At 46.8% G+C, this 26,819-nt stretch overlaps 1 protein-coding gene across 2 annotated transcripts; it reads right to left on the reverse strand.

Annotated features, from left to right (window-relative positions):
* Positions 1-130: 130 nt before the first annotated feature.
* LOC123491215 (SH2B adapter protein 1-like) lies at positions 131-25,689 on the reverse strand. Of its 2 annotated transcripts, XM_045221332.1 has the most exons (10): positions 25,316-25,689; positions 24,762-24,828; positions 21,962-24,168; positions 20,913-21,014; positions 20,356-20,447; positions 17,274-17,356; positions 10,681-10,827; positions 10,330-10,535; positions 7,126-7,300; positions 131-1,818 (listed from the first exon to the last, which is right to left on the reverse strand). In XM_045221332.1, the coding sequence occupies exons 3-10, from the start codon at positions 23,750-23,752 to the stop codon at positions 1,541-1,543; spliced, it is 2,874 nt and encodes a 957-aa protein (XP_045077267.1). In that variant the 5' UTR covers positions 23,753-24,168; positions 24,762-24,828; positions 25,316-25,689; the 3' UTR covers positions 131-1,540. The 2 variants fall into 2 exon arrangements, with proteins under 2 accessions (XP_045077267.1, XP_045077268.1); XM_045221333.1 differs by lacking the exons at positions 24,762-24,828; positions 25,316-25,689 and adding an exon at positions 4,752-4,842 and having other exon boundaries at positions 1,697-1,818; positions 21,962-23,597.
* Positions 25,690-26,819: the final 1,130 nt, after the last annotated feature.

The following is a 26,819-nucleotide window of genomic DNA, read 5'->3' on the forward strand; positions in this document are numbered from 1 at the left end:
GATTTTAAACCTAACCTTAAATTATGACCAAAAAGCGATTTTTTCCCCTTCATTAATTTTTATGATATATCCATTTGACTTTGTGGCAACTAGTGACAACCCAAAGCTGCAATAATTACTGTAACATTCCTTTACATCCTTCCCCTTTATTCAGTAAGAAACAATAACAGTGAACCAAAGCAACAACACACGAGGCCATAATGTTTCAGTATAATTATATTATATCATATTATCATTAAATTCAATGTAGTACCTGAAACTAACCACACAGGTTGGACAAAACCCTGCCCACCGTCAACACAAGGTCCCAGCAAAAGAGAGAGCGAGAGACAGACAGAGACAGAAAGGCACAAATAGAGTTCAACATTTGAAAAGGATGAACAGGGGGATGGGTAATATGTGTAAAAGATGATTACAAGGCTCTGAGTAGAGTGGAGGACAAACAGAAGAAGGAAAGGTATAAACAAAGAGAGGAAGGAGGGAGATACAAAGAGAAAGAAAGAGAGAGGCACTGAACTGAATGGCAGACAGGCGGACATGGCTACACAACCTAGGCACAGGTTGAAGGAGTATGACAGAGGTGACAACACAGAAAGGCACGAGTAGAAAAATGTTTCCCCCCCCCTTATATTTTTCTTATTTTCTATTTCTGCACATTAAAATGAAATTAGGATGAGGTCCAGGAGGAGAGGACAGTATGAGCGTGAGGGAAAGACTGAGTATGAGGCTTAGCAATATAAAAAAAGGCACAAACAAATTTCAACTGAAATAACCGGATGGGGGCAAGAACAAGTGTTACACATTACATGGAGTAAACAACATACAATAAAAGGCATTTAAAAAAACAAAATAAAATTAATACTATTATTTCCGACCATCATCATATTTCCATTATCATTATTATTATTATCAATAATAAAGTACTTTTTTATCTGAAGGAAAGATATAATCGCTCTCTCTCTACCTCTGGCCACTTCTCTACCATTAAAGAAAACAAGAAAATGACTGGAGAGAGAAAAAGAAAGAGAGAGAAAGAGGTTGAAAGAGTGACTGAGGTATATGTATCCTGCCTGCCGGTTCTAGCTTAGTCTCTTTGCCACCTTGTAAGTATATGGTTGCCCTCCATCTCTACCTCTGTGAAAGTATACTGTTGGCCAGTAGAATATCTGCAGGATATTGAGGTATGGTACTGCTGGGTTCAGAGGATATATCTCTCACTACCTACATCCATAAATTGATTCAAAAGTCAACAAAAAGCGTACCAAGAGGTGTACCGGCAAAAAAGCTTATCTCGCTAAACATTAGTGTACCTTTATTTAGTGTTGTAAGGTGCTCCCATCCCTCTCTCTTCTCTATCACCCATTTTCTCTTTCTCTCAATCTTGCTGAATCTCCCAGAATGCTTGTGTTTTAATAGTGTTAGTACGTCCTTCTAACCCCCTCCCCTCACAGTCTCGTAATAAAATACAAATACTGGTTATGAATGGCTATGACTCCCACCTCCTCCACTCTCCCTTTCGCACAAACACCCCCCTCCCTCCTCAGAAGAAGGAGTACTGGTTGTCAATGGCTCTTGCCCTCCCTCCTTCCCGCTCTTCGCCCTCCATCCCATCCAGTTGGCGGAGAGGAGCTTCCCTCTCCTCCCAGTCCTCCACTCCTTCTCCTGCACCTCCTCCTGCAGTTGCTGCAGTTCCTCCTCCTCCACCCCCCAGCTCTGTCTCGGTCCCTCGTTCCTGGGGTGGGGTTGGGGGTGGCGGCCGGCCGGGGGGCAGGGGTGGAGGAGGAGGCTGGGGGGGGCTACGGGGTCTGCTGGTCAAGTCTGTTGGGAGGAAAGAACAGCCGAGAGAGAAAAGCAGAGAAAGAAAGAGTGGCAAAAGGTGTAAATAAAGGAGGGGTGGGCAGGGCGGGGGACAAGGTAAAGGTGAAATTTCCAGAGAGTGAGCGGTGAGAAGGGAGAAGAGGAGGAGGAAGAGGGGGAGAGACAGAGTGAGTGTCATGGCCGCGATGTCTGTGTGACAGGTCCATGTGAGTCATGGAATCAGTCGACACACACACACACACTGTGCGCGCACGTACACACACACACATACCTTGTTCCCGTCTATTAAGTACATATAATTTAAAACACAAAACAATGCATTGACTGATAATGTTCTATGAAGATTCTACATGATCCTAAACGTTTTAGCAGATACAACATTCTTTAGCAGAGGTGGTCTCTCAAGTCATTGCTCTAGGAGTGAGCTTTGTTCTAAAAAAAACTCTATGGTAGGTCCAGTTCTAGATAAGGTTAGTGCAAACTTTACCTTCACTGGAAGACTGAGCAGCACACTGAGGTGAATGGCCACTCTAGCTAGCTCTACACTCACGCTATGGTGCGTTCCATCGCTTTCTTTCTCTCTGTCTCTCTCTAGGTCTCTCTCGCTAGGTCTCTCTCCCACTGTCTGTCTCTCTCTCTCCCTCTCTCTAGGTCTCTTTCTCGATGTCTCTCTCTCTCTGGCTGTCTCTCACTCTCTCTCTGGCTGTCTCTCACTCTCTCTCTGGTGGTCTCTCTCTCTCTCTGGTGGTTCTCTCTCTCTCTCCAGGTCCCTTTCTCTCTAGGTCCCTCTCTCTCCAGGTCCCCCTCTCTCTCGGTCTCTCTCTCTCGGTCCCTCTCTCTAGGTCCCTCTCTCTCTAGGTCTTGGTCCGTCTCTCTCGGTCTCTCTCTCTCACCGTCTCTCTCTCTCTCTCTGTCGGTCTCTCTCTCTCTCTCTCTCGGTCCCTCCCTCTCTCTCGGTCCCTCCCTCTCTCTCGGTCCCTCTCTCTCGGTCCCTCTCTCTCGGTCCCTCTCTCTAGGTCCCTCTCTCTAGGTCCCTCTCTCTAGGTCCCTCTCTCTCGCTCCAGGTCTCTCGGTTTCTCTCTCTCGGTCTCTCTCTTTCGCCGTCTTTCTCTTGCCATCTCTCTCAGTCTCGCTCTCTCAGCCTCTCTCTCTCTCTGTCTCTCTCTCTCGGTCTCTTGCTCTCGCTCTAGGGGTTTGTCTCTCTCGCTCTTGGTCTGTCTCTCTCTCGGTCTCTCAGTACCTCACTCACTCTCGGTTTCTCTCACCCTCTCTCTCGGTCTCTCTCTCTCTCTCTCTTGCCGTATCTCTCTCTTGCCATCTTTCTCTCCAGGTCCCTCTCTCTCAAGGTCCCTCTCTCTCCAGGTCCCTCTCTCTCCAGGTCCCTCTCTCTCCAGGTCCCTCTCTCTCGGTTTCTCTCTCTCTCGCTCTAGGTCTGTCTCTCTCGCTCTAGGTCCCTCTCTCTGGGTCCCTCTCTCTGGGTCCCTCTCTCTGGGTCCCTCTCTCTCGCTCTAGGTCTCTCGGTTTCTCTCTCTCTCGGTTTCTCTCTCTCTAGGTCTCGGTCCGTCTCTCTCGCCGTCTTTCTCTCGCCGTCTTTCTCTCTCTCGGTCGCTCTCTGTCTCTCTCTGTCTCTCTCTGTCTCTCTCTGGGTCTGTCTCTCTCTCTCTGGGTCTGTCTCTCTCTCTCTCTCGGTCTGTCTCTCTCTCTCTCGGTCTGTCTCTCTCTCTCTCGGTCTGTCTCTCTCTCTCTCTCGGTCTGTCTCTCTCTCTCTCGGTTTGTCTCTCTCTCGGTCTGTCTCTCTCTCTCTCTCGGTCTGTCTCTCTCTCTCTCTCGGTCTGTCTCTCTCTCTCTCGGTCTGTCTCTCTCTCTCAGTCTGTCTCTCTCTCTCTCGGTCTGTCTCTCTCGCTCTAGGTCTGTCCCTCTCTCTCTCTCTCTCCCTCTCTCTCGGTCCCTCTCTCTCGGTCCCTCTCTCTCGGTCCCTCTCTCTATGTCTCTCTCTCTATGTCTCTCTCTCTCGCCGTCTTTCTCTCGCGGTCTCGCTCTCTCAGCCTCTCTCTCTCTGTCTCTCTCTCTCGGTCTCTCGCTCTAGGGGTCTGTCTCTCTCACTCTAGGTTTGTCTCTCTCGCTCTTGGTTTGTCTCTCTCTCGGTCTCTCAGTTACTCACTCACTCTCGGTTTCTCTCACTCTCTCTCAGTTTCTCTCACTCTCTCTCAGTTTCTCTCACTCTCTCTCAGTTTCTCTCACTCTCTCTCAGTTTCTCTCAGTTTCTCTCACTCTCTCTCAGTTTCTCTCAGTTTCTCTCACTCTCTCGTTCGGTCTCACAGTCTCTATCGGTCTCTCTCTCTTGCCGTCTCTCTCTCTTGCCGTCTCTCTCTCTTGCCGTCTCTCTCTCTCTCTCTTGCCGTCTCTCTCTCTTGCCGTCTCTCTCGCCGTATCTCTCTCTTGCCGTCTCTCTCTCCAGGTCCCTCTCTCTAGGTCCCTTTCTCTCGGTTTCTCTCTCTCTAGGTCTCGGTCCGTCTCTCTCGCTGTCTCTCTCTCGCCGTCTTTCTCTCGCCGTCTCTCTCTGTCTCTCTCGGTCTGTCTCTCTCGCTCTAGGTCTGTCTCTCTCGTTCTCGGTCTCTCTCTCGGTCTGTCTCTCTCGTTCTCGGTCCCTCTCTCTCTAGGTCTCAGTCCGTCTCTCGCCGTCTTTCTCTCGCCGTCTCTCTCGGTCGCTCTAGGTCTGTCTCTCGCCATCTCTCTCGGTCGCTCTAGGTCTGTCTCTCGCCATCTCTCTCGGTCGCTCTAGGTCTGTCGCTCTAGGTCTGTCTCTCGCCGTCTCTCTCGGTCGCTCTAGGTCTGTCGCTCTAGGTCTGTCGCTCTAGGTCTGTCGCTCTAGGTCTGTCGCTCTAGGTCTGTCGCTCTCTCTCTCTCTCTCTGTGGAGTCTGGTCTCACTTACACACAGTCAGAGATGGGGGTTGATGGAGAGTCAGGGTGGCGCGTGGTGATGACATCACAGACTGTGGGCCGGCTGCCTGCCCTGTCCCGGCCTGCGAAGAATGACCCAACGAAAACACAATAACAAAGACAGCCAATCAGAGCTCTGGAAGGCACGGGAGAGGGGGGAGGAAGGGGAGGGACTGAAAGAAGGGTGTAGAAGGAGAGTAGGTAGAGTGCTAGGGCCTAGGGGCTTAGAGGGTAGTAGGGGCGAGGGGTTGATTTGGAATTGTGTGTGAGTGTGTGTGAGGGGGGGGCAGTTGTAAGGGGCAGGGGTGTATGGGTGGGAGCATGTATAGGCTGATGTAACATCCAAGCCAAAATCAGTGTAAATTGATGGGACCAAGCCATGCGGAACCACTCCAGTGTGTGTGTACGCATGTAAGCACCCATGCTGTAGTGGCCACAGGATGAGGATGCAAAGCAGCCAGTCTTATGTTATAATGACATTGGCAGAAACATCATGCAGTGGCCATGTTTTAGCACACACAACATTACTTATGGCATGTACACACACAAGTACACACTCCTGATCTTCAATGGGATGATACACACTCACACTGTATTGATTCACTGACGTAATAGCATAGTGTAACCCAATGATAATGCATAAAACATATATACCAGACATACAACGTACAGTGAGGGAAAAAAGTATTTGATCCCCTGCTGATTTTCTACATTTGCCCACTGACAAAGACATGATCAGTCTATAATTGTAATGGTAGGTTTATTTGAACAGTGAGAGACAGAATAACAACAAAAAAATCCAGAAAAACACATGTTATAAATTGATTTGCATTTCAATGAGGGAAATAAGTATTTGACCCCTCTGCAAAACATGACTTAGTACTTGGTGGCAAAACCCTTGTTGGCAATCACAGAGGTCAGACGTTTCTTGTAGTTGGCCACCAGGTTTGCACACATCTCAGGAGGGATTTTGTCCCACTCCTCTTTGCAGATCTTCTCCAAGTCATTAAGGTTTCGAGGCTGACGTTTGGCAACTCGAACCTTCAGCTCCCTCCACAGATTTTCTATGGGATTAAGGTCTGGAGACTGGCTAGGCCACTCCAGGACCTTACTGTTCTTCTTCTTGAGCCACTCCTTTGTCGCCTTGGCCGTGTATTTTGGGTCATTGTCATGCTGGAATACCCATCCACGACCCATTTTCAATGCCCTGGTTGAGGGAAGGAGGTTCTCACCCAAGATTTGACGGTACATGACCCCGTCCATCGTCCCTTTGATGCGGTGAAGTTGTCCTGTCCCCTTAGCAGAAAAACACCCCCAAAGCATAACATTTCCACCTCCATGTTTAACGGTGGGGATGGTGTTCTTGGGGTCATAGGCAGCATTCCTCCTCCTCCAAACACGGCGAGTTGAGTTGATGCCAACGAGCTCGATTTTGGTCTCATCTGACCACAACACTTTCACCCAGTTCTCCTCTGAATCATTCAGATGTTCATTGGCAAACTTCAGACAGGCCTGTATATGTGATTTCTTGAGCAGGAGGACCTTGCGGGCGCTGCAGGATTTCAGTCCTTCACGGCGTAGTGTGTTACCAATTGTTTTCTTGGTGACTATGGTCCCAGTTGCCTTGAGATCATTGACAAGATCTTCCCATGTAGTTCTGGGCTGATTCCTCACCGTTCTCATGATCATTGCAACTCCACGAGGTGAGATCTTGCATGGAGCCCCAGGCTGAGGGAGATTGACAGTTATTTTGTGTTTCTTCCATTTGCAAATAATCGCACCAACTGTTGTCACCTCCTCACCAAGCTGCTTGGCGATGGTCTTGTAGCCCATTCCACCCTTGTGTAGGTCTACAATCTTGTCCCTGACATCCTTGGAGAGCTCTTTGGTCTTGGCCATGGTGGAGAGTTTGAAATCTGATTGATTGATTGCTTCTGTGGACAGGTGTCTTTTATACAGGTAACAAACTGAGATTAGGAGCACTCCCTTTAAGAATGTGCTCCTAATCTCAGCTCGTTACCTGTATAAAAGACACCTGGGAGCCAGAAATCTTTCTGATTGAGAGGGGGTCAAATACTTATTTCCCTAATTAAAATGCAAATCAATTTATAACATTTTTGACATGCGTTATTCTGGATTGTTTTGTTGTTATTCTGTCTCTCACTGTTCAAATAAACCTACCATTAAAATTATAGACTGATCATTTCTTTGTCAGTGGGCAAACGTACAAAATCAGCAGGGGATCAAATACTTTTTTCCCTCACTGTACATACAACACCCAAGACTTGCCTTTAGAGGCCAGTGTAAACCCAGTGTAGTTTCATCCTAGTGGAACGTCCTGTGACCTTTCACCCCTGACCTGTTACCTGGCTGCCGGACGGCGGTGGCGCCCACAAAGCTGATGAGGGTGACGTCCGAGGCACCCCCAGACTCCAGGGGGATTGGGTGCACGCGGAAGTGCTCCAGCATGTCGAATATGGACTGGAACCACAGGTGCTGCACCCGGCACTGGCCATCCTCGTTCAAAGATAGACGCAGGTGCTGCAGCGGACAGAGAGAAGGGAGAGAGAGGGAGAGAGGAGAAGGGAGGTATGGGGGAGAGAGAGAGCGAGAGAGAGAGAACGAGAAAGGGAATAGAGGGAAGGAGGAGAAGGGGGAGAGAGGAAAGAAGGGAGAAGAGAGGGAGATATGGGTTAGCCTTGGATGCTACTTAGCAGGTGTATCCCCTACCATGGTATAGCTATTTTCCCTACCATTTCACATACAAAGACACTGGTACTTTCCAACACACATGGGTCCCGTGTAGCTCAGTTGGTAGAGCATGGCGTTTGCAACGCCAGGGTTGTAGGTTCGATTCCCACGGGGGGCCAGTATGAAAAAAAAAAGTCGCTCTGGATAAGAGCATCTGCTAAATGACTAAAATGTAAAAAAAAATATTTAACAACACTGTCTTGCTCTCTCTTTCACACAAGGACAATATAGGAGGAAAGTGGAATCCTAATACACCATCTCCGACGCTCGTCGTATGTGGCAGGGCTTGCAGACGATAACGGATTACAAAGGGAAACCCAGCCATGAGTTGCCCAGCGATGCAGAACTCCCAAATGAGCTAAATACCTTTTATGCCTTTTATGCTCGCTTCGAGGAATATAACACTGTGCCTTGCGTGAAAGCCCCTGTTTTTCCAGATGACTATGTGATCTCGCTCTCGGTGGCTGATGTGAGCAAAACGTTTAAACAGGTTAACAATCACAAGGCCGCCGGGCCAGATGGAATACCACGCGCGTTCTCAAAGCATGCGCCGACCTCATCCCAGTCTGTAATCCCAACATGTTTCAAGCTGACCACCATAAATAGTAAATTAATGGTACCCAAACTATCTGCAATGCCTGTATCTTGCACTGACCCTACGCACACTCACTAGACTAATATATATATATATATACATACACATATATATATACACATATACACACACACACACACACACACAGTGGGGAGAACAAGTATTTGATACACTGCCGATTTTGCAGGTTTTCCTACTTACAAAGCATGTAGAGGTCTGTAATTTTTATCATAGGTACACTTCAACTGTGAGAGATGGAATCTAAAACAAAAATCCAGAAAATCACATTGTATGATTTTTAAGTAATTAATTTGCATTTTATTGCATGACATAAGTATTTGATCACCTACCAACCAGTAAGAATTCCGGCTCTCACAGACCTGTTACTTTTTCTTTAAGAAGCCCTCCTGTTCTCCACTCATTACCTGTATTAACTGCACCTGTTTGAACTCGTTACCTGCATAAAAGACACCTGTCCACACACTCAATCAAACAGACTCCAACCTCTCCACAATGGCCAAGACCAGAGCGCTGTGTAAGGACAAGCAGCTTGGTGAGAAGGCAACAACTGTTGGCGCAATTAATCAAGATGACGGTCAATCACCCTCGGTCTGGGGCTCCATGCAAGATCTCACCTCGTGGGGCATCAATGATCATGAGGAAGGTGAGGGATCAGCCCAGAACTACACGGCAGGACCTGGTCAATGACCTGAAGAGAGCTGGGACCACAGTCTCAAAGAAAACCATTAGTAACACACTACGCCGTCATGGATTAAAATCCTGCAGCGCACGCAAGGTCCCCCTGCTCAAGACAGCGCATGTCCAGGCCCGTCTGAAGTTTGCCAATGACCATCTGGGTGATCCAGAGGAGGAATGGGAGAAGGTAATGTGGTCTGATGAGACAAAATTAGAGCTTTTTGGTCTAAACTCCACTCGCCGTGTTTGGAGGAAGAAGAAGGATGAGTACAACCCCAAGAACACCATCCCAACCGTGAAGCATGGAGGTGGAAAAATCATTATTTGGGGATTCTTTTCTGCAAAGGGGACAGGACGACTGCACCGTATTGAGGGGAGGATGGAAGGGGCCATGTATCGCGAGATCTTGGCCAACAACCTCCTTCCCTCAGTAAGAGCATTGAAGATGGGTCGTGGCTGGGTCTTCCAGCATGACAACGACCCGAAACACACAGCCAGGGCAACTAAGGGGTGGCTCCGTAAGAAGCATCTCAAGGTCCTGGAGTGGCCTAGCCAGTCTCCAGACCTGAACCCAATAGAAAATCTTTGGAGGGAGCTGAAAGTCCGTATTGCCCAGCGACAGCCCCAAAACCTGTAGAAGGTCTGTATGGAGAAGGTCTGTATGGAGGAGTGGGCCAAAATCCCTGCTGCAGTGTGTGCAAACCTGGTCAAGAACTACAGGAAACGTATGATCTCTGTAATTGCAAGGTTTCTGTACCAAATATTAAGTTCTGCTTTTCTGATGTATCAAATACTTATGTTATGCAATAAAATGCAAATTAATTACTTAAAAATCATACAATGTGATTTTCTGGATTTTTGTTTTAGATTCCGTCTCTCACAGTTGAAGTGTACCTATGATAAAAATTACACGCCTCTCCATGCTTTGTAAGTAGGAAAACCTGCAAAATCGGCAGTGTATCAAATACTTGTTCTCCCCACTGTGTGTGTGTGTGTGTAAAAAAATATATATATATATATATATATATATATATACACACACACACACACACACACACTCTCACACACTACATTGACACTCCCACACAAAACCAAAACCCACAAACATTCACTACATACGCGCACACACACACACACACACAACACCTACACGCAGACCGACAACACAAAACACACACACGTAATTTGATGATGCTGGTCTGTTCTTTATTTTACTCTTATTATTACTTTTTATCTATCCTGATGCCTAGTCACTTTACCCTGCTTTCATGTACATATCTACCTCAAACACCTCGTACCTCTGCACTTTGATCTGTTACTGGTACTCCCTCCCTTATTCTTGTGTATTTTATTGTATTCCTCTTATTACTATTTAATTTTAAAACTCTGCATTGTTGGGAAGGGCTCGTAAGCAAGCATTTCACGGTAAAGTCTACACAAGTTGTATTCGGCGCATGTGACAAATAAAATGTGATTTGATTTGACACACACACACACACACACACTCTCCCTCCCCCGTCTCTTGTACCTTGGCCTTGCCCTGGAAGTTGAAGGTGAGGACGTACTCCCCGCGGCGTGTCTCGCTCTGGCGCACAAGGAAGACACCGTGGCTGGCCGTACCCCCCGCGAGCACCAGCTGGGCCGCTTTGAGGCGCGACAACGTCCCGTGGAACCACTGGCACTCGCTCAGAGGGTGCTCCACCGCCTCCGCCACGTCTGAGAACAGGAAGGAGCCTGGGAGGTGAGGAGGGATGAGGGGATGGATGGATGAGGGGAGGAGGGATTGGGGAAGTGATGAAAAGATTAGATTAAAAAAAAAGGTGTCACCAGACTTGCTCTGTACATGCTGGTGTGTTTGTTTGTGCGTAGCAGCCTTCACCTGTGGCATCTGGCGTCTCCGCAAATGGTGTGCCCAGGCCGGCTCCGCCCCCACGTCCGTCTGATTCGTCCAGAGGGGCGCGGGGCGGTAACTCTGGGGGGAGAGGGTCCATCAGCGGGGAGGAGCCGCCCACACCTCCATAACACACTGCAACATGACAGGAGCAAAAACATCAGTTTTACTTATTATTTAACCAGACATAAACCGCTCTTCTTGTATTTTCAAATAGCAACGCAACGTTGGGACTCATAGTTAAAACAACTTTTTTCGTCTCGCTTTCTGTATCAGGTGTTAAGTGTTCTAACTGTATATTTGTAAAGCTGCAAACAATTGTCAAACACAGGGAAATCGTCACACAACAATCCTAAATGGGCTCCTAGATCCTATCCTGTGCAGTCATATTTGAGAGGATTAGATAGGAAAGGAATATGGTAGTAGCTCCTCCTTACCTTATTTCTTTTATTCTAGGCAAGTCAGTTAAGAACAAATTCTTATTTACAATGACGGCCTACACCGGCCAAACCCGGACGACGCTGGGCTAATTATGCGCCGCCCTATGGGACTCCCAATCATGGCCGGTTGTGATACAGCCTGGAATCGAACCAGGGATCTGTAGTGACGCCTCAAGCACTGAGATGCAGTGCCTTAGACCGCTGCGCCACTCGGGAGCCCTTATGCTACATGTCTGCTGTTTGTAGATTCTTACAGATTAAGTGTCTAGTGCAGTGATCACCAACCTTTTCTGAGTCAAGTTCACTTTCAAAATGCAAGCCAAGCTCTACAGCTCAGAACTGTTTCTAAACATCTTTTAAAAAATGCAACATTAACAGTAGGACTGTAACGGAGGCCACCCTAGCGGTGGAGGTTTCAGTGAGGAGGCAGACACTTCGATATGGTGCAAACTCAGACTGAGGGTGTTTATTTACAGTGGTGAGGTGAAGCCGCCGGAACACTGTACACTATGTACAAACAAAAATAACAAACATAACAATAACTGGACAGGAACATAAACTGGAAAATTAATCAAAAAATAAGTTGAGCTCCAAAGAAACCAGGCTTCAATCAATAGCTGAAAATATAGCGTACAGCCAGCATGGCAACCTTACCCTTGTCCTGCCTGGCAGGGTTTCAAGTATAATTCCCATCAGGCCTCACCTTGGACTGTACCATTTTAGACCAATCACAAATCAATGGTAACAATTATCTTACATAAAGGCCTGAACAGCACAATAAACATACGCTGAACAAAAATATAAAACGCAGCATGTAAAGTGTTGGTCCAATGTTTCATGAGCTGAAATAAATTATCCCAGAAATGTTCCATATGCAAAGAAAAGCTTAATTCTCTCAGATTTTGTGCACAATTTGTTTACTACACTGTTAGCGAAAATGTCTCTTTTGCCAAGATAATGCATCCACCTGACAGGTGTGGCCTATCAAGAAGCTGATCATTACACAGGTGCACCTTGTGCTGGGGACAATAAAAGGCCAATCTAAAATGTGCAGTTTTGTCACACAACACAATGTCACAGATGTCTCAAGTTGAGGGAGCATGCAATTGGCTTGCTGACTGCAGGAATGTCCACTAGAGCTGTTGCCAGAGAATTGAATGTTCATTTCTCTACCATAAGCTGCTTCCAACGTCGTTTTAGAGAATTTGGCAGTACGTCCAACCGGCCTCACAACCGCAGACCACGTGTAACCACGCCAGCCCAGGACCTCCACATCCGGTTTCTTCACCTGCGGGATCATCTGAAACCAGCCAACCGGACAGCTGATGAAACTGTGGGTTAGCACAAGTGAAGAATTTCTGCACAAACTGTCAGGGAAGCTCATCTGCATGCTCGTCGTCCTCACCAGGATCTCGACTCGACTGCAGTTCAATGTCGTAACCAACTTCAGTGGGCAAATGCTCATCTTCGATGGCCACTGGAGAAGTGTGCTCTTCATGGATGAATCCCAGTTTCAACTATACCGGGCAGATGGCAAACAGCGTGTATGGCATCGTGTGGGCGAGCGGTTTGCTGAATGTTGTGAACAGAGTGCCCCAAGGTGGTGGTGGGGTTATGGTATGGGCAGGCATAAGGCACAGACAACAAACACAATTGCATGTTATTGATGGCAATTTGAATGCACAGAGATACTGTGACGAGATCCTGAGGCCCATTATCATGCTACTCATCCGCCGCCATCACCTCATGTTTCAACATGATAATGCACGGCCCCATGTCGCAAGAATCAGTACACAATTCCAGAAAGATTAAAATGTCCCAGTTGTTCCTGCATACTCACCAGACATGTCACCCATTGAGCATATTTGGGATGCTCTGGATCGACGTGTACGACAGAGTGTTCCAGTTCCCGCCAATATCCAGCAATTTCGCACAGCCATTGAAGAGGAGTGGGACAAAATTCCACAGGCCACAATCAAAAGCCTGATCAACTCTGCGAAGGAGATGTGTCGCATTGCATGATATCTGTGACCAACAGATGAATATCTGTATTCCCAGTCATGTGAAATCCATTAATTATGGCCTACGGAATTCATTTCAATTGACTGATTTCCTTATATGAACTGTAAATCTTTGAAATTGTTGCGTGTTGCATTCATATTTTTGTTCAGTGTATTTAGGCAATGAATCAAACATTACTAAATACAAACACATTTCAATACATTGTGTAGAACCCTGCATAACGCATAAATGGATTGGGGTAACATTTAGAACCACATACTAGAACCCAGTAGTACCCAGGATAATTAGAGTCTCCTGAACGCAGTTCTGTTTGACGATCTAATACTGTAACACCAATGAAGTGTAAGAGGACAGAATATCCCGAAAATGTGATAATGATAGCAGCAGGGGCTGCTTGATGGTGATGAGATGAGACATGCGGTAAGATGGTGGACTATCGTTTGAGTGAATATGGAATGGAGGATCTCACAGAACTTTTGGAAGAGTTTGAGGAGGAAATTGAACGTGACGAGAGTGAGGATGAATTAACTGTGGTGGCAGGTGCAGCGATGACTGCTGAGAAGAAGTTGAGTGTAGAGGGAAGCAGTGTGGTGAGGAAGGTCGGCGTCAAGTGCAAAAAGAGGGATACATGCTCCAGTAGTTCAGAAATGGAAACTGGCGAGAGTGAGGATGAAATACCTGCGGTGAGGACTGCCGAATTTGGGCCTTGTCCTGAGGATGATAAGGATGATTCTGGCCCAGTGGGAGTGAGATTTGTAGAGCGAATGGATCCTTGTATTTTGGCTGATCCATATGTGGTGTCAGGTTGGGTGGAGAAGAGGTTGGGGACTGTTGAGTTGATGAAGGTAACTTGGAGTGGATTTGTGATGATTTATTGTGTTTCCTCCGCCCAGAGCGTGGGGAAACGGAGAAGACATTGTCTGTCATGCTGAGTTTTGATGCAGTCTTTGCCAGATAAGGTCATGCTAGGAAGTGTCAATTACCCTGTGAGTGCTTTTGTTCCGAAAATACAATGGTGTTTTAGGTGTCAAGTTTATGAGCATGTTGCAGCAGTGTGTAGGAGGGAGATGCCTAGATGTGAGAAGTGTGCAGGAGGGCATGAGACGAAGGAATGTGTGGTATCGGTGGAGAAAGTTATGTGTATTAGTTGTGGGGGTGCCCATGGGGCTGGAGATCGGAGTTGTCCGGTGAGAGAAAGGCAGCTTGAGGTTACCTGGGTTAAAGTAGTACAGAAAGTGTCGTATGCCGAAGCAGTGAAGAGAGTGGTAGAGGAAGATTGAGTAGGCAGAGACCAAGAGAATGATGGGAATAATATGTGCTTCAGTACGGTGGACTTTTGAGCATTTATAGCCTTGGTTGTTAATTGTACTGCAGAAAACCACAGAAAATAGAGGTGGCAGAGAAGTACTTGGGATTGTGAGGATTTACTGCAGAACAGTTGCAGGGGGTGTTGAGTGGTAGTGTTATGTCCTCTCAGATCGTTGGTCTGGAGTAGGACTAGATAGGGTTAAATAGTGGAATGGGGTTGTGGGTTTTGTAGAGAGAGCTAATAGTTCGCAGGGCAATCTCCCTTTTCCTCAATTTTGTATTACCGTATCAGATAATTTAATGTAGGTAGGCCGTGAATGGCCTCACACCAATACAGTAGGTGGCGGTGTATGCACCTAAAAGTTAGATGCAATCCGCCAACCAAATCCCAAAGAAGAAGAAGCTCTGTTTGACCCACCTCCCGTCTCAGCAGGAGCATGACAGAGGAACAAACAATTCACAGGTAGGATATGTTTGCAAACAATTATTTTACGTTACATAGTGATTACCGAACCCTGTGCACTTGAATGGTAACATTGATAACATTCAACTGAGACTGCTCTTCTCTGTGTCACGGAGGCTCTCCGCACTGCTAAAGCTAGCTCTCTCTCCTCTGCTCTCATCCTTCTAGACCTATCTGCTGCCTTTGATACTGTGAACCATCAGAACCTCCTCTCCATCCTCTCCGAGTTGGGCATCTCCGGCGTGGCTCACTCTTGGATTGCGTCCTACCTGACAGGTCGCTCCTACCAGGTGGTGTGGCGAGAATCTGTCTCTGCACCACGTGCTCTCACCACTGGTGTCCCCCAGGGCTCAGTTCTAGGCCCTCTCCTATTCTCTCTATACACCAAGTCACTTGGCTCTGTCATATCCTCACATGGTCTCTCCTATCATTGCTACGCAGACGACACACAATTAATATTCTCCTTTCCCCCTTCTGATAACCAGGTGGCGAATCGCATCTCTGCAGGTCTGGCAGACATATCAGTGTGGATGTCGGATCACCACCTCAAGCTGAACATCGGCAAGACGGAGCTGCTCTTCCTCCCGGGGAAGGACTGCCCGCTCCATGATCTTGCCATCACGGTCGACAACTCCGTTGTGTCCTCCTCCCAGAGTGCAAAGAACCTTGGCGTGACCCTGGACAACACCCTGTTGTTCTCCGCTAACATCAAAGCGGTGACCCGATCCTGTAGGTTCATGCTCTACAACATTCGCAGAGTACCTTACACAGGAAGCGGCACAGGTCCTAATCCAGGCACTTGTCATCTCCCGTCTGGATTACTGCAACTCGCTGTTGGCTGGGCTCCCTGCCTGTGCCATTAAACCCCTACATTTCATCCAGAACGCTGCAGCCCGTCTGGTGTTCAACCTTCCCAAGTTCTCTCACGTCACCCCACTCCTCCGCACACTCCACTGGCTTCCAGTTGAAGCTCGCATCTGCTACAAGACCATGGTGCTTGCCTACGGAGCTGTGAGGGGAACGGCACCTCCTTACCTTCAGGCTCTGATCAGTCCATACACCCAAACGAGGGCATTGCATTCTTCCACCTCTGGCCTGCTGGTCCCCCTACCTCTGCGGAAGCACAGTTCACACTCAGCCCAGTCAAAAATGTTCGCTGCTCTGGCACCCCAATGGTGGAACAAGCTCCCTCACGACGCGAAGACAGCGGAGTCACTGACCACCTTCCGGAGACACTTGAAACCCTACCTCTTTAAGGAATACCTGGGATAGTATAAAAGTAATCCTTCTACCCCACTGGCTATCATAAGGTGAATGCACCAATTTGTAAGTTGCTCTGGATAAGAGAATCTGCTAAATGACGTCAATGTAAATGTAATAAGAAAAGGCATTATAAGAAACATTAAATGCAGCGCAACAAACAAATGGTTGCTGCCAAAACCAAATGAAATGCCGGCGAACTCACAATCTGTGTTTCTCTCTACAGGCTACATCGGCAGCACCAAAGGACAAGGCATCATACACATATTATATTAAATAAAGGAATGTGCATTTCATAAACCCATAAACCGTTTCCATGTCTGGTTGTACCTGCATCTGATGGTCAGTCTCAGCGGATGGAGGGAGAGAGCGAGCAGCAGAGGGTCTGCCTCTCAACACCCTGCTCTCTCCTTCTCTCCGGTGAGACTGACCAGAGAGTGGGGAGACAGTCTTCCACCTGATGACCAAACTCGAGTCACACCGCATTATTTCAGCCTCATGCACAAATTCATGTAGTTCCTATGACCAGAGAAAGTGAAATATTAGTCGACGAGCCGTTAATAATAGAAATGCAGGTCTATCGATACACTTGGCTACTCATTCATTGCAGGTTCAGTGCTGGTTGTAGCGTGAGTGGAAGTAGGGAGAAGCATGTTTTATGTTTTGTAAAAGTGTTGAATCATAAAAACAGCAGCTCTTTGCTGTATTCTTTGACAGTCTCTCTGGTCAGGGTTTTAAAAGTCATGAAATCTCATTTAGGCTAGTATCAAACTTTGCTGTGGGGTAGTGGAAGCTGCTGGCACGGTGATTTGAGCTATCCGATTGGCCAGCGCAGTAGGCACACTTGATTTAGCTCTACGGGTCTGCCGGGTAGGCCGAGTTTGTTCCTTCAGACAAATTAAATGGTTCAAAATGGGAACACTTTGCCAAACCGGCGCGCAGGGCAGCTGAATCAAGTGCACCTACCACAAACAGCTCAAGGCAAAAAAAGAAAGGAGGAGCGCAAGGCTTTTCTACAGAAATGTTTGGCGATCGACTAGGAATGCCTAGGGAAGTGTCTAGGGGTTGATTTGGCATGTCCCACTCACCTTGAGAGAGGCGGTCACTGAATTCTGGCGTTCCACTGATGTCCATGGGTCCCCCACACACACCTTCTACGTCCTCCTGTTCACTGTAGAGTCAAGATACACAAAGCTTGTTCTAGGTGGGGTGTCGCTTCTACTTCTGTTGACCTCATCAATAGTCGACAGTCAGTGAATACAAGCATATACAGTTGAAGTCGGAAGTTTACATACACCTTAGCCAAATACATTTAAACTCAGTTTTTCACAATTCCTGATATTTAATCCTAGTAAAAATTCCCTGTCTTAGGTCAGTTAGGATCACCACTTTATTTTAAGATTGTGAAATGTCAGAATAATAAGAGAGAATTATTTATTTCAGCTTTTATTTATTTCATCACATTCCCAGTGGGTCAGAAGTTTACATACACTCAATTAGTATTTGGTAGCATTGCCTTTAAAATTGTTTAACTTGGGTCAAACGTTTCGGGTAGCCTTCCACAAGCTTCCCACAATAAGTTGGGTGAATTCTGGCCCATTCCTCCTGACAGAGCTGGTGTAACTGAGTCAGGTTTGCAGACCTCCTTGCTCGCACACGCTTTTCAGTTCTGCCCACAAATTATTTTGTACAGTGAGGGAAAAAAGTATTTGATCCCCTGCTGATTTTGTACGTTTGTTTGTACGTTTGCCTACTGACAAAGAAATGATCAGTCTATAATTTTAATGGTAGGTTTATTTGAACAGTGAGAGACAGAATAACACACAAAAATCCAGAAAAACAATGTTATAAATTGATTTGCATTTTAATGAGGGAAATAAGTATTTGACCCCTCTGCAAAACATGACTTAGTACTTGGTGGCAAAACCCTTGTTGGCAATCACAGAGGTCAGACGTTTCTTGTTGTTGGCCACCAGGTTTGCACACATCTCAGGAGGGATTTTGTCCCACTCCTCTTTGCAGATCTTCTCAACGTCATTAAGGTTTCGAGCCTGACGTTTGGCAACTTGAACCTTCAGCTCCCTCCACAGATTTTCTATGGGATTAAGGTCTGGAGACTGGCTAGGCCACTCCAGGACCTTAATGTGCTTCTTCTTGAGCCACTCCTTTGTTGCCTTAGACGTGTGTTTTGGGTCATTGTCATGCTGGAATACCCATCCACGACCCATTTTCAATGCCCTGGCTGAGGGAAGGAGGTTTTCACCCAAAATTTGACGGTACATGGCCCCGTCCATCGTCCCTTTGATGCGGTGAAGTTGTCCTGTCCCCTTAGCAGAAAAACACCCCCAAAGCATAATGTTTCCACCTCCATGTTTGACGGTGGGGATGGTGTTCTTGGGGTCATAGGCAGCATTCCTCCTCCTCCAAACACGGCGAGTTGAGTTGATGCCAAAGAGCTCGATTTTGGTCTCATCTGACCACAACACTTTCACCCAGTTCTCCTCTGAATCATTCAGATGTTCATTGGCAAACTTCAGACGGGCCTGTATATGTGCTTTCTTGAGCAGGGGGACCTTGCGGGCGCTGCATGATTTCAGTCCTTCACGGCGTAGTGTGTTACCAATTGTTTTCTTGGTGACTATGGTCCCAGCTGCCTTGAGATCATTGACAAGATCCTCCCGTGTAGTTCTTGGCTGATTCCTCACCGTTCTCATGATCATTGCAACTCCACGAGGTGAGATCTTGCATGGAGCCCCAGGCCGAGGGAGTGTGACAGTTATTTTGTGTTTCTTCCATTTGCGAATAATCGCACCAACTGTTGTCACCTTCTCACCAAGCTGCTTGGCGATGGTCTTGTAGCCCATTCCAGCCTTGTGTAGGTCTACAATCTTGTCCCTGACATCCTTGGAGAGCTCTTTGGTCTTGGCCATGGTGGAGAGTTTGGAATCTGATTGATTGATTGCTTCTGTGGACAGGTGTCTTTTATACAGGTAACAAACTGAGATTAGGAGCACTCCCTTTAAGAGTGTGCTCCTAATCTCAGCTCTTTACCTGTATAAAAGATTTAAAGAATTACATGCGTTTTTCTGGATTATTTTGTTGTTATTCTGTCTCTCACTGTTCAAATAAACCTACCATTAAAATTATAGACTGATAATTTCTTTGTCAGTGAGCAAACGTACAAAATCAGCAGGGGATCAAATACTTTTTTCCCTCACTGTATAGGATTGAGGTCAGGGCTTTGTGATGGCCACTACAATACCTTGACTTTGTTGTCCTTAAGCCATTTTGCCACAACTTTGGAAGTATGCTTGGGGTCATTGTCCATTTGTAAGACCCATTTGCGACCAAGCTTTAACTTCCTGACTGATGTCTTGAGATGTTGCTTCAATATATCCAAATCATTTTCCTTCCTCATGATGCCATCTATTTTGTGAAGTGCACCAGTCCCTCCTGCAGCAAAGCACCTCCACAGCATGATGCTGCCACCCCTGTGCTTCACGGTTGGGATGGTGTTCTTCGGCTTGCAAGCAACCCCCTTTTTCCTCCAAACATAACGATGGTCATTATGGCCAAACAGTTCTATTTTTGTTTCATCAGACCAGAGGACATTGCTCCAAAAAGTCAGATCTTTGTCCCCATGTGTAGTTGCAAACCGTAGTCTGGCTTTTTTATGGCGGTTTTGGAGCAGTGGCTTCTTCCTTGCTGAGCGGCCTTTTCAGGTTATGTCGATATAGGACTAATTTTACTGTAGATACTTTGGTACCTGTATCAGAAGCTTCTAAAGCCATGACATCATTTTCTGGAATTTTCCAAGCTGTTTAAAGGCACAGTCAACTTAGTGTATGTAAACTTCTGACCCACTGGAATTGTGATACAGTGAATTATAAGTGAAATAATATGTCTGTAAACAATTGTTGGAAAAATTACTTGTGTCATGCACAAAGTAGATGTCCTAACTGACTTGCCAAAACTATAGTTTGTTAACAATACATTTGTGGAGTGGTTGAAAAACAAGTTTTAATGACTCCAACCTAAGTGTATGTAAACTTCCTACTTCAACTGTATATGGTCCCTCTTAACTCTCACTCACTGCTCCTCCCTCCCTAATCACTGACTTGAAAGAAAACTAATGTGTTACATGTATTACTTAACACACAATTTGCTTACCTGATACATATACCGTTCCTGATGTCACTCAACCAGGCTCTCATCTGCACAGCATCTCGCGTCTCAATCACATACTGCACCTGTCCCTCCAACTGACAGAGAGAAAGATAGGGTTAGAGAGAGCGATAGAGGGAAAGAGTGAGAAAGGAGGCGACAGAGAGAGGGGGCGAGAGAGTGCGTGAGAGAGGGGGGGTGAGAGAGGGGTCGAGAGAGTGCGTGAGAGAGGGGTGAGAGAGGGGTGAGAGAAAGAGAGAGAGTGAGAGCGAGAGAGTGCGAGAGAGGGCATGAGAGAGAGAGTGCGTGAGAGAGGGGTGAGAGAAAGAGAGAGAGTGAGAGCGAGAGAGTGCGAGAGAGGGCATGAGAGAGAGAGTGAGAGAAAGAGGGAGAGAGAGAGAGAAAGGGGGGGGGGGAGAGAGAGGGGGAGAGAGAGAGAAATACAATTCAGTCTACAGATGCAAGCTGAACAGGAGCTGACTACCTGAACGAAATGAACTGAGAGAGAACAAAAATAAATAAATAGGGGAAATGAAAGGATGGACAGAGCAGAGCAGTGTTACCTGCAGGAGGAAGGTGTTCTCCTTGTCAGGCACCTCCAGGGCTGTGGTGCTCCTCACATCCACAATAGAGCAGCATGGGATAGTTAGCCTGGGCTTAGAGGACTGAGAGACAGGGGGACAGAGAAGACCATTGAATAAGACACCATCTGTGCGCTCAGAGAAATGGTGCAATTTTCACATTATGGAATTGTCACAATGCCCGCCAATGACATAATTAATTTCCAAGCATTCCAAAGGAGCATGTTGACAGGTTCTCATGCCTCTCAGTGTTATATCAAGGATACACAATCTACTCTGATGCCGCCGCACCCCCCAGAAAAGTGTTGCATGTTGTTGTTTTTTTTATCCTGCAATTCTACACTGTTTCTTAACGGGGGAATCAATATTTTGGACAGAACACAACTACACTGAACACAAATATAAACGTAACATGCAACAATTTCAAATATTTTACTGAGTTACAGTTCATATAAGTAAATCAGTCAACGGAAATAAATTCAATAGGCCCTAATCTATGGATTTCACATGACTGGGCAGGGTGCCGCCACGGGTGGGCATAGGCTTACCCACAGGGGAGCCAGGCCCAACCAATCAGAATGAGTTTTTCCCCACAAAAGGGCTTTATTAAAGACAGAAATACTCCTCAGCAAAATAGTTTTACCCAATAAGGATTTTAATTAAAATGTTGTATTTTGTAGGCTAAGAATAAGCATTGTTAAATTGCACATTAAGTTTTCATCTTCTTTTTGTCACAAATAATGCGATCACAATGTAGTACAATTACAAATGTGAACTTTATCTTCCAATAATTTTCTTTCTCAATATAGCAGTGTTATATGGTAGGGCATTAAACAAAAACTGTCAATTTGAAAATGCAAACTGGAGTTTTGCATTTAAATTTCATCATTGATTATGTTCACATAAAAATAATATTTCAAATGTATTATTAAATGTATCATTATCAAATTTGATTTTTTTTGGCAGCTATATACACACCGAGTATACCAAACATTAAGAACACCTTCCTAATATTGAGGTCTCTCACTCACTTTAGGCGGAATGAAGAACTCCAGATAGTACTCCTCGCCCCGCTCCCCCTCTTTGTCCCTCTCCCTCAGGACCAGTCGGCACTTGTGCCACCGACCACCCCTCCAGCCCACAGTGCCCCCGGGGACGAGAGGCTGTACTGCAGCTGTCTGAGCGGCGTTAGCGGTGGACGAGGTGTTGTTTAAGCCGGTGCCAGCGTTGTTGTGTTCTTGTGTGCCGTGGTGCAGCAGGCCGAAGGAAAAGCCAGGGAAACCACCGTGGCTCCCGGCAAACTCATCTGGCATGGAGGAGCTGACGCTGACTCCTCCCTCCCTCACCAGCCGGCCCGTCTTCCTCGGGGTGGCACTGCTGCTGCTGCTGGGGGGCAGGCCGGAGAAAGGCGACACCACGGCCGAAGTGGGCGCCGAGGAGAGAACGGGGGGTGGGGAGCGAGACAGACGCAGCTTTTCCAGCCGGTGGCTCCACTTCTCCTTCTCTCCCCCCTCGCCATTGCTCCGCCGGCGGTCCCGCGCCTCCGATAGCGAGAGGGAGGTGGCACTGCTGGAGGAAGACGGGGGCAGGGAGGAGGAGGAGGAGTGGGGGAGGGAGAGGGGCAGGGAGAGGGAGACAGGCATGGAGGAGGTGGGCGTGGGGGGCTGGGTGCCAGAGATCCTCTTGGAGGAAGAGCCAGCGGCAGCGTCCTGGACCCCCATGGTGTAGCTGTAGCTGGAGGGCAGCTGGGAGGAGCTCTGGGGGGAGTCGCTGGATGAGCTGCGCCAGTGCAGGATGCCCCGGACACTGCCCCGCACGCTGCGCCCAACACTCCGCAGAGAGAAGCGCTTCTTCAGTTTGGTTTTGGACTGGCTTCCTGCCGAGGCCGTGGTGCCGTTACCCTTGGAGCTGGGAGGGGATGTGTCGGAGCAAGGGGAGGCAGGCGTTTGGGGCATGTGGGAGGGGTCTTCATTGTCCAAGCAAACTTCCAGTTCCGCCTCCCCCTCATCTGGCTCCCCCTCCTCCCCCATGACCGTTACGCCCGCCCAACTATCCTCCTCTTCCTCGGCCGTCGTTTCTCCATTGCCCGGGCCGACACCAGGGAAGTGTTTAACAGTAACCAGGGCACCCCTCTCTTCCCGCCTGCCGTTGTTTCCTCCTCCCACTGAGGAGGAACAGGAGGAGGAGGAGGATGGGGGGAGGACCGTTGTGACAGCATAGGAGTCTTGAAATTGGTCCCCACTTCGGGTTTCCAACACCAGCCGTGTGGAGGCAGGCTTGGGCAGGGCTCGCACCGGGTTGGCTGGGGCACAGGGGTGGTAGGAGGCTCCCTCGGCGACAGGAGGGGGAGAGACCGCCTCCTCTTCCAGGGAGGTGGCGTCTGATTGGGGAGCCCAGCTCCCCGCCTCCATTCTGGGGGCTGTACCCGGCGCCCCTGCCACCCCCTCCAGTTCGCTCTGGAAATGGCGGACAAAGCGGTCAGTGAAACGGCGACAGAAGGCGGCAGCAGAGTCGGGGGAGTAGTGCGGGTTCTCCAGGAGGAACGCCCGGAAGTGGCGGGCAAAGTCCCCGGCCGCCATGCGGGCATGCAGCTCACAGAACTCCGTCCAGCTCAGGCAGGGGGAGGGCGTGGGGGTGTCCGACAGCGAGGAGGGGTGAGGCTGGGCCAGGGGAGGGGCCAAGGGAGGGGGCAGGGGGGGTGGCCGAGGGAACAGGGGCAACAGGGAGGGGGACGGAGGGGACGGAGAGGGGGAGGGTGACGGGGGCAGGGGGGAGGAGTTGGCTGCCCGCGGGCTAGGTGGGGTTAAAAGAGAGCCGTTCATTCTACCAGGAGGGGGTGGGGGGGAGTTGATTGGCCAACTAGCCGGCTGCTGATTGGTTTATCACTTAAGGTAGATTAATGAAACCTGCACAGCTCATCAGGGCTAATTTACAAATGAGTGGGAATTCAAGTACCGTACTACACCAGGCATAGAGTAGATTCACCCCCATTTAAAACCTTCAGCTAAAAGACTACCGTAACACACTGATGAGCACAGACGGAGAAGAGGTAGAAATATAGGGGGTCTGTCTCTGTGCAACATGCTATCATATATTTAAAAAGGTCTATGATAAAAGACAGGGGGAAATCGGTGTCAGGGAGGAGGTATAGGACAAAGGGGCGAGGTAAATAGGTGAGGTTCACAAGTGGCCGCCCTGCTTACGGTCCACCACACATTCACAAGAACACAACTGCAGCCTGTGAAAACAATACAAGCACAATCAATTGTGATACATCAGATTACCTGTTACATATATTCTCCTGAGCCATAACCAACTCTAATATGATCTACAATATCTAATCAACTGTGTAACTAATACAAATACCACTAGCACCGGTTGCCACCTGTAGTTGTTGTCTGTTAGACTATTGGTCACAATCGTTGTGTCAAATGTCACTGATTTAAATTGAGTCAATGCTTTACATCCACAATAACAAATTGATAAGCAACCCGTTTCACTGACAACCCATTAAATTGTTAGCTAGAGTTCTTCACATAACGGTAGGTAGTTAGATGTGGTGAAGATCCAAATGGTTGCTTGTGAGACACCAACTGATTTGTCAGTGTTCAGATAACTAGCGGCTTAATCACTTTCACACACTGTAGCAAAGCCAAAGGTAGTGTGGCATAGCTAATTAACTACCTTGCTGGCTAGATTATTGTAGCTAAACAACTGACTGCGTATGAAACCAGCTAACAAGCTAGCAATATTACCTAGCTAGTTTGCACACTGGCGCTGGATGTAAACAATCCAGAGAGCCTGGTTAGTACTACTGGCTAACGCAGTTACCTGGAATTCACAAACCATTGTCGGCTCCGTCAGAAACTCGAGGCCAGTGCTTGACGGCTAAAATAACCTAAAGGAGAGGAGGAGAGACAGTTAACTAACTAGATAGCTAATATTACAGAGTAATGATAGTGCGTGGACATGGCAAAATGACAGACAGTGTGGTCATGTTAGCTTAGTTAACTAGCAACAAGAACCAGCACCTCGCGTGATAAACAATCTAGTAAGCGTTACTGAGCTAGCTAACGTTCGCTAACTAGCGACCCATCACAGCTAGCTAGTAACGCCATCCATCTTCTTAACATAACCATGTTAGCTAGCTAAATAAAAAGCACCAGCTTGAAGCAGTTAGCTAAGTAGCTAACTAGCCAATATTCAACAATGTAGCTCAAATGTAAGCCATGTAACGGTAGCGAGCTAGCTGTTTTAATTAAATAACAGCGGGTTAGCCAGCTAACAGTAGCTAGCAATCGTTTGTTATAGTAGCTACCTAGGCTATTGCTATTATCATTGAATAAGGGGTGCTAGCTAATTGAAGTAATGTTATGTTTACCCACTTGTACACGCTTGTCTTCAAAATAGTGTCCACTTTACAGTTAGCTAGTTAATCGTTAACTTGTGCCTCCCATATGTGCTACAGCCAACAGGCGAATCGCTAGCTAATATGTAGCTAGCTATTATTATTAGCTAGCCAGCTATTAATAAAACAACTAGCAATCTTGCGTTGGCTTACATTAGAATTTTAATTTATATCCCTATATTTTACGCTCCAGCGTTTTATACAATTCGTTCATATATCCGCGATATAATTATCATTTTATAACAGTTGTTGCTAACATATGAATATTTCTGTGCTCCCTATCTCTCGCGATATAGTGGGAGAGAGAGGATGGGAAGGGAAAGTAGACTAGAGAGCAGGGTGGCAGCAGGAGGAGTTGCAGGGACTATGTTCGCATTCAGAGTACTTAGATGGTGGGAAAATGGAGGGGCACTAAAAACATTTTGAAATGAAATCACCACTGTCTGTGAATTTTGTGAGCAGTAAATTAGTATTTGTCTTATTGAACTACTAGGCTATCTATTTCAAAAATTCATAATTTGCATGAATGTTTACAACAAGCCTATATAATTACATATAATTTAAAATGTTTTTGTAATTAAAATATATCCTTATGGAGATTGGTAAATCATTTATTTCAAACTAGCTGAATAGATCCATGATTACTGTAGGCTATAGGAGGCCTACATGCAGCCTTTCTGTGTCAGTGGCCACATGAGCACATTGGCCTACTGCTGTGTTTGGTGTTGGTGTTGTTTCTATAGCTTGCTTTCAGTATTGTGTTGTTTATACACAGTGTGTACTTATTGTCAATTCACGTTCCACCATTCTCTTCATCCTCAATGGCATTTCTATTTCACTTCACCAGCATGTGTTTAAAGATCCAAAGCAGACGTTTTTTTTCCATCTCAATATCAAATCCTTTCTGGGGTAACAATTCAGTTCCTTACTGTGATTGTTTTCAAATAAAGTTCTCTAAAATAGAGGAATGGACTACAATAGAATAGAATAGCATTGAATAGACTAAAATAGAATAGAGAAGGATTAGCCGTTGTGTTCATAATTTTTCTTTCATTTAAAAAATGTATACTGGAAATCTTAAATACTCTGGCTTTAATACAAAAAAAGTATATTCCCTGGAATCTGTTGAGAAGTAAGGAGGGACCTAACTAGTCGTAAGTTGTTTGTAGAAAAAATTACTTGTAATGCCATTTGTGCTGTAGGCTTTCTTTCTTTCGCCCTCTCTCTGTCTCACACACGCTCACTCAATTATCTTCCAATAAATATCTTCCATTTATTAGTGAGTAGAAATGCATAGACTGACATCTCGTAAACTGTTGAGGAACTACAGTGTAAAGACTGACATTTCGACAATGGTTGAACCGCATGTTGTTTCATTTGTGTTGAAATTTGAATTATTAACTGTTTTTGATCCTTTTAATCAACACAAGGGAATGTAGGAAACAGGCTAGTAGCTACACTACTGAACTTCTGGTTTCATT

Source organism: Coregonus clupeaformis, chromosome 7 (genome assembly GCF_020615455.1).
Source record: "Coregonus clupeaformis isolate EN_2021a chromosome 7, ASM2061545v1, whole genome shotgun sequence".
Classification (NCBI taxonomy): domain Eukaryota; kingdom Metazoa; phylum Chordata; class Actinopteri; order Salmoniformes; family Salmonidae; genus Coregonus; species Coregonus clupeaformis.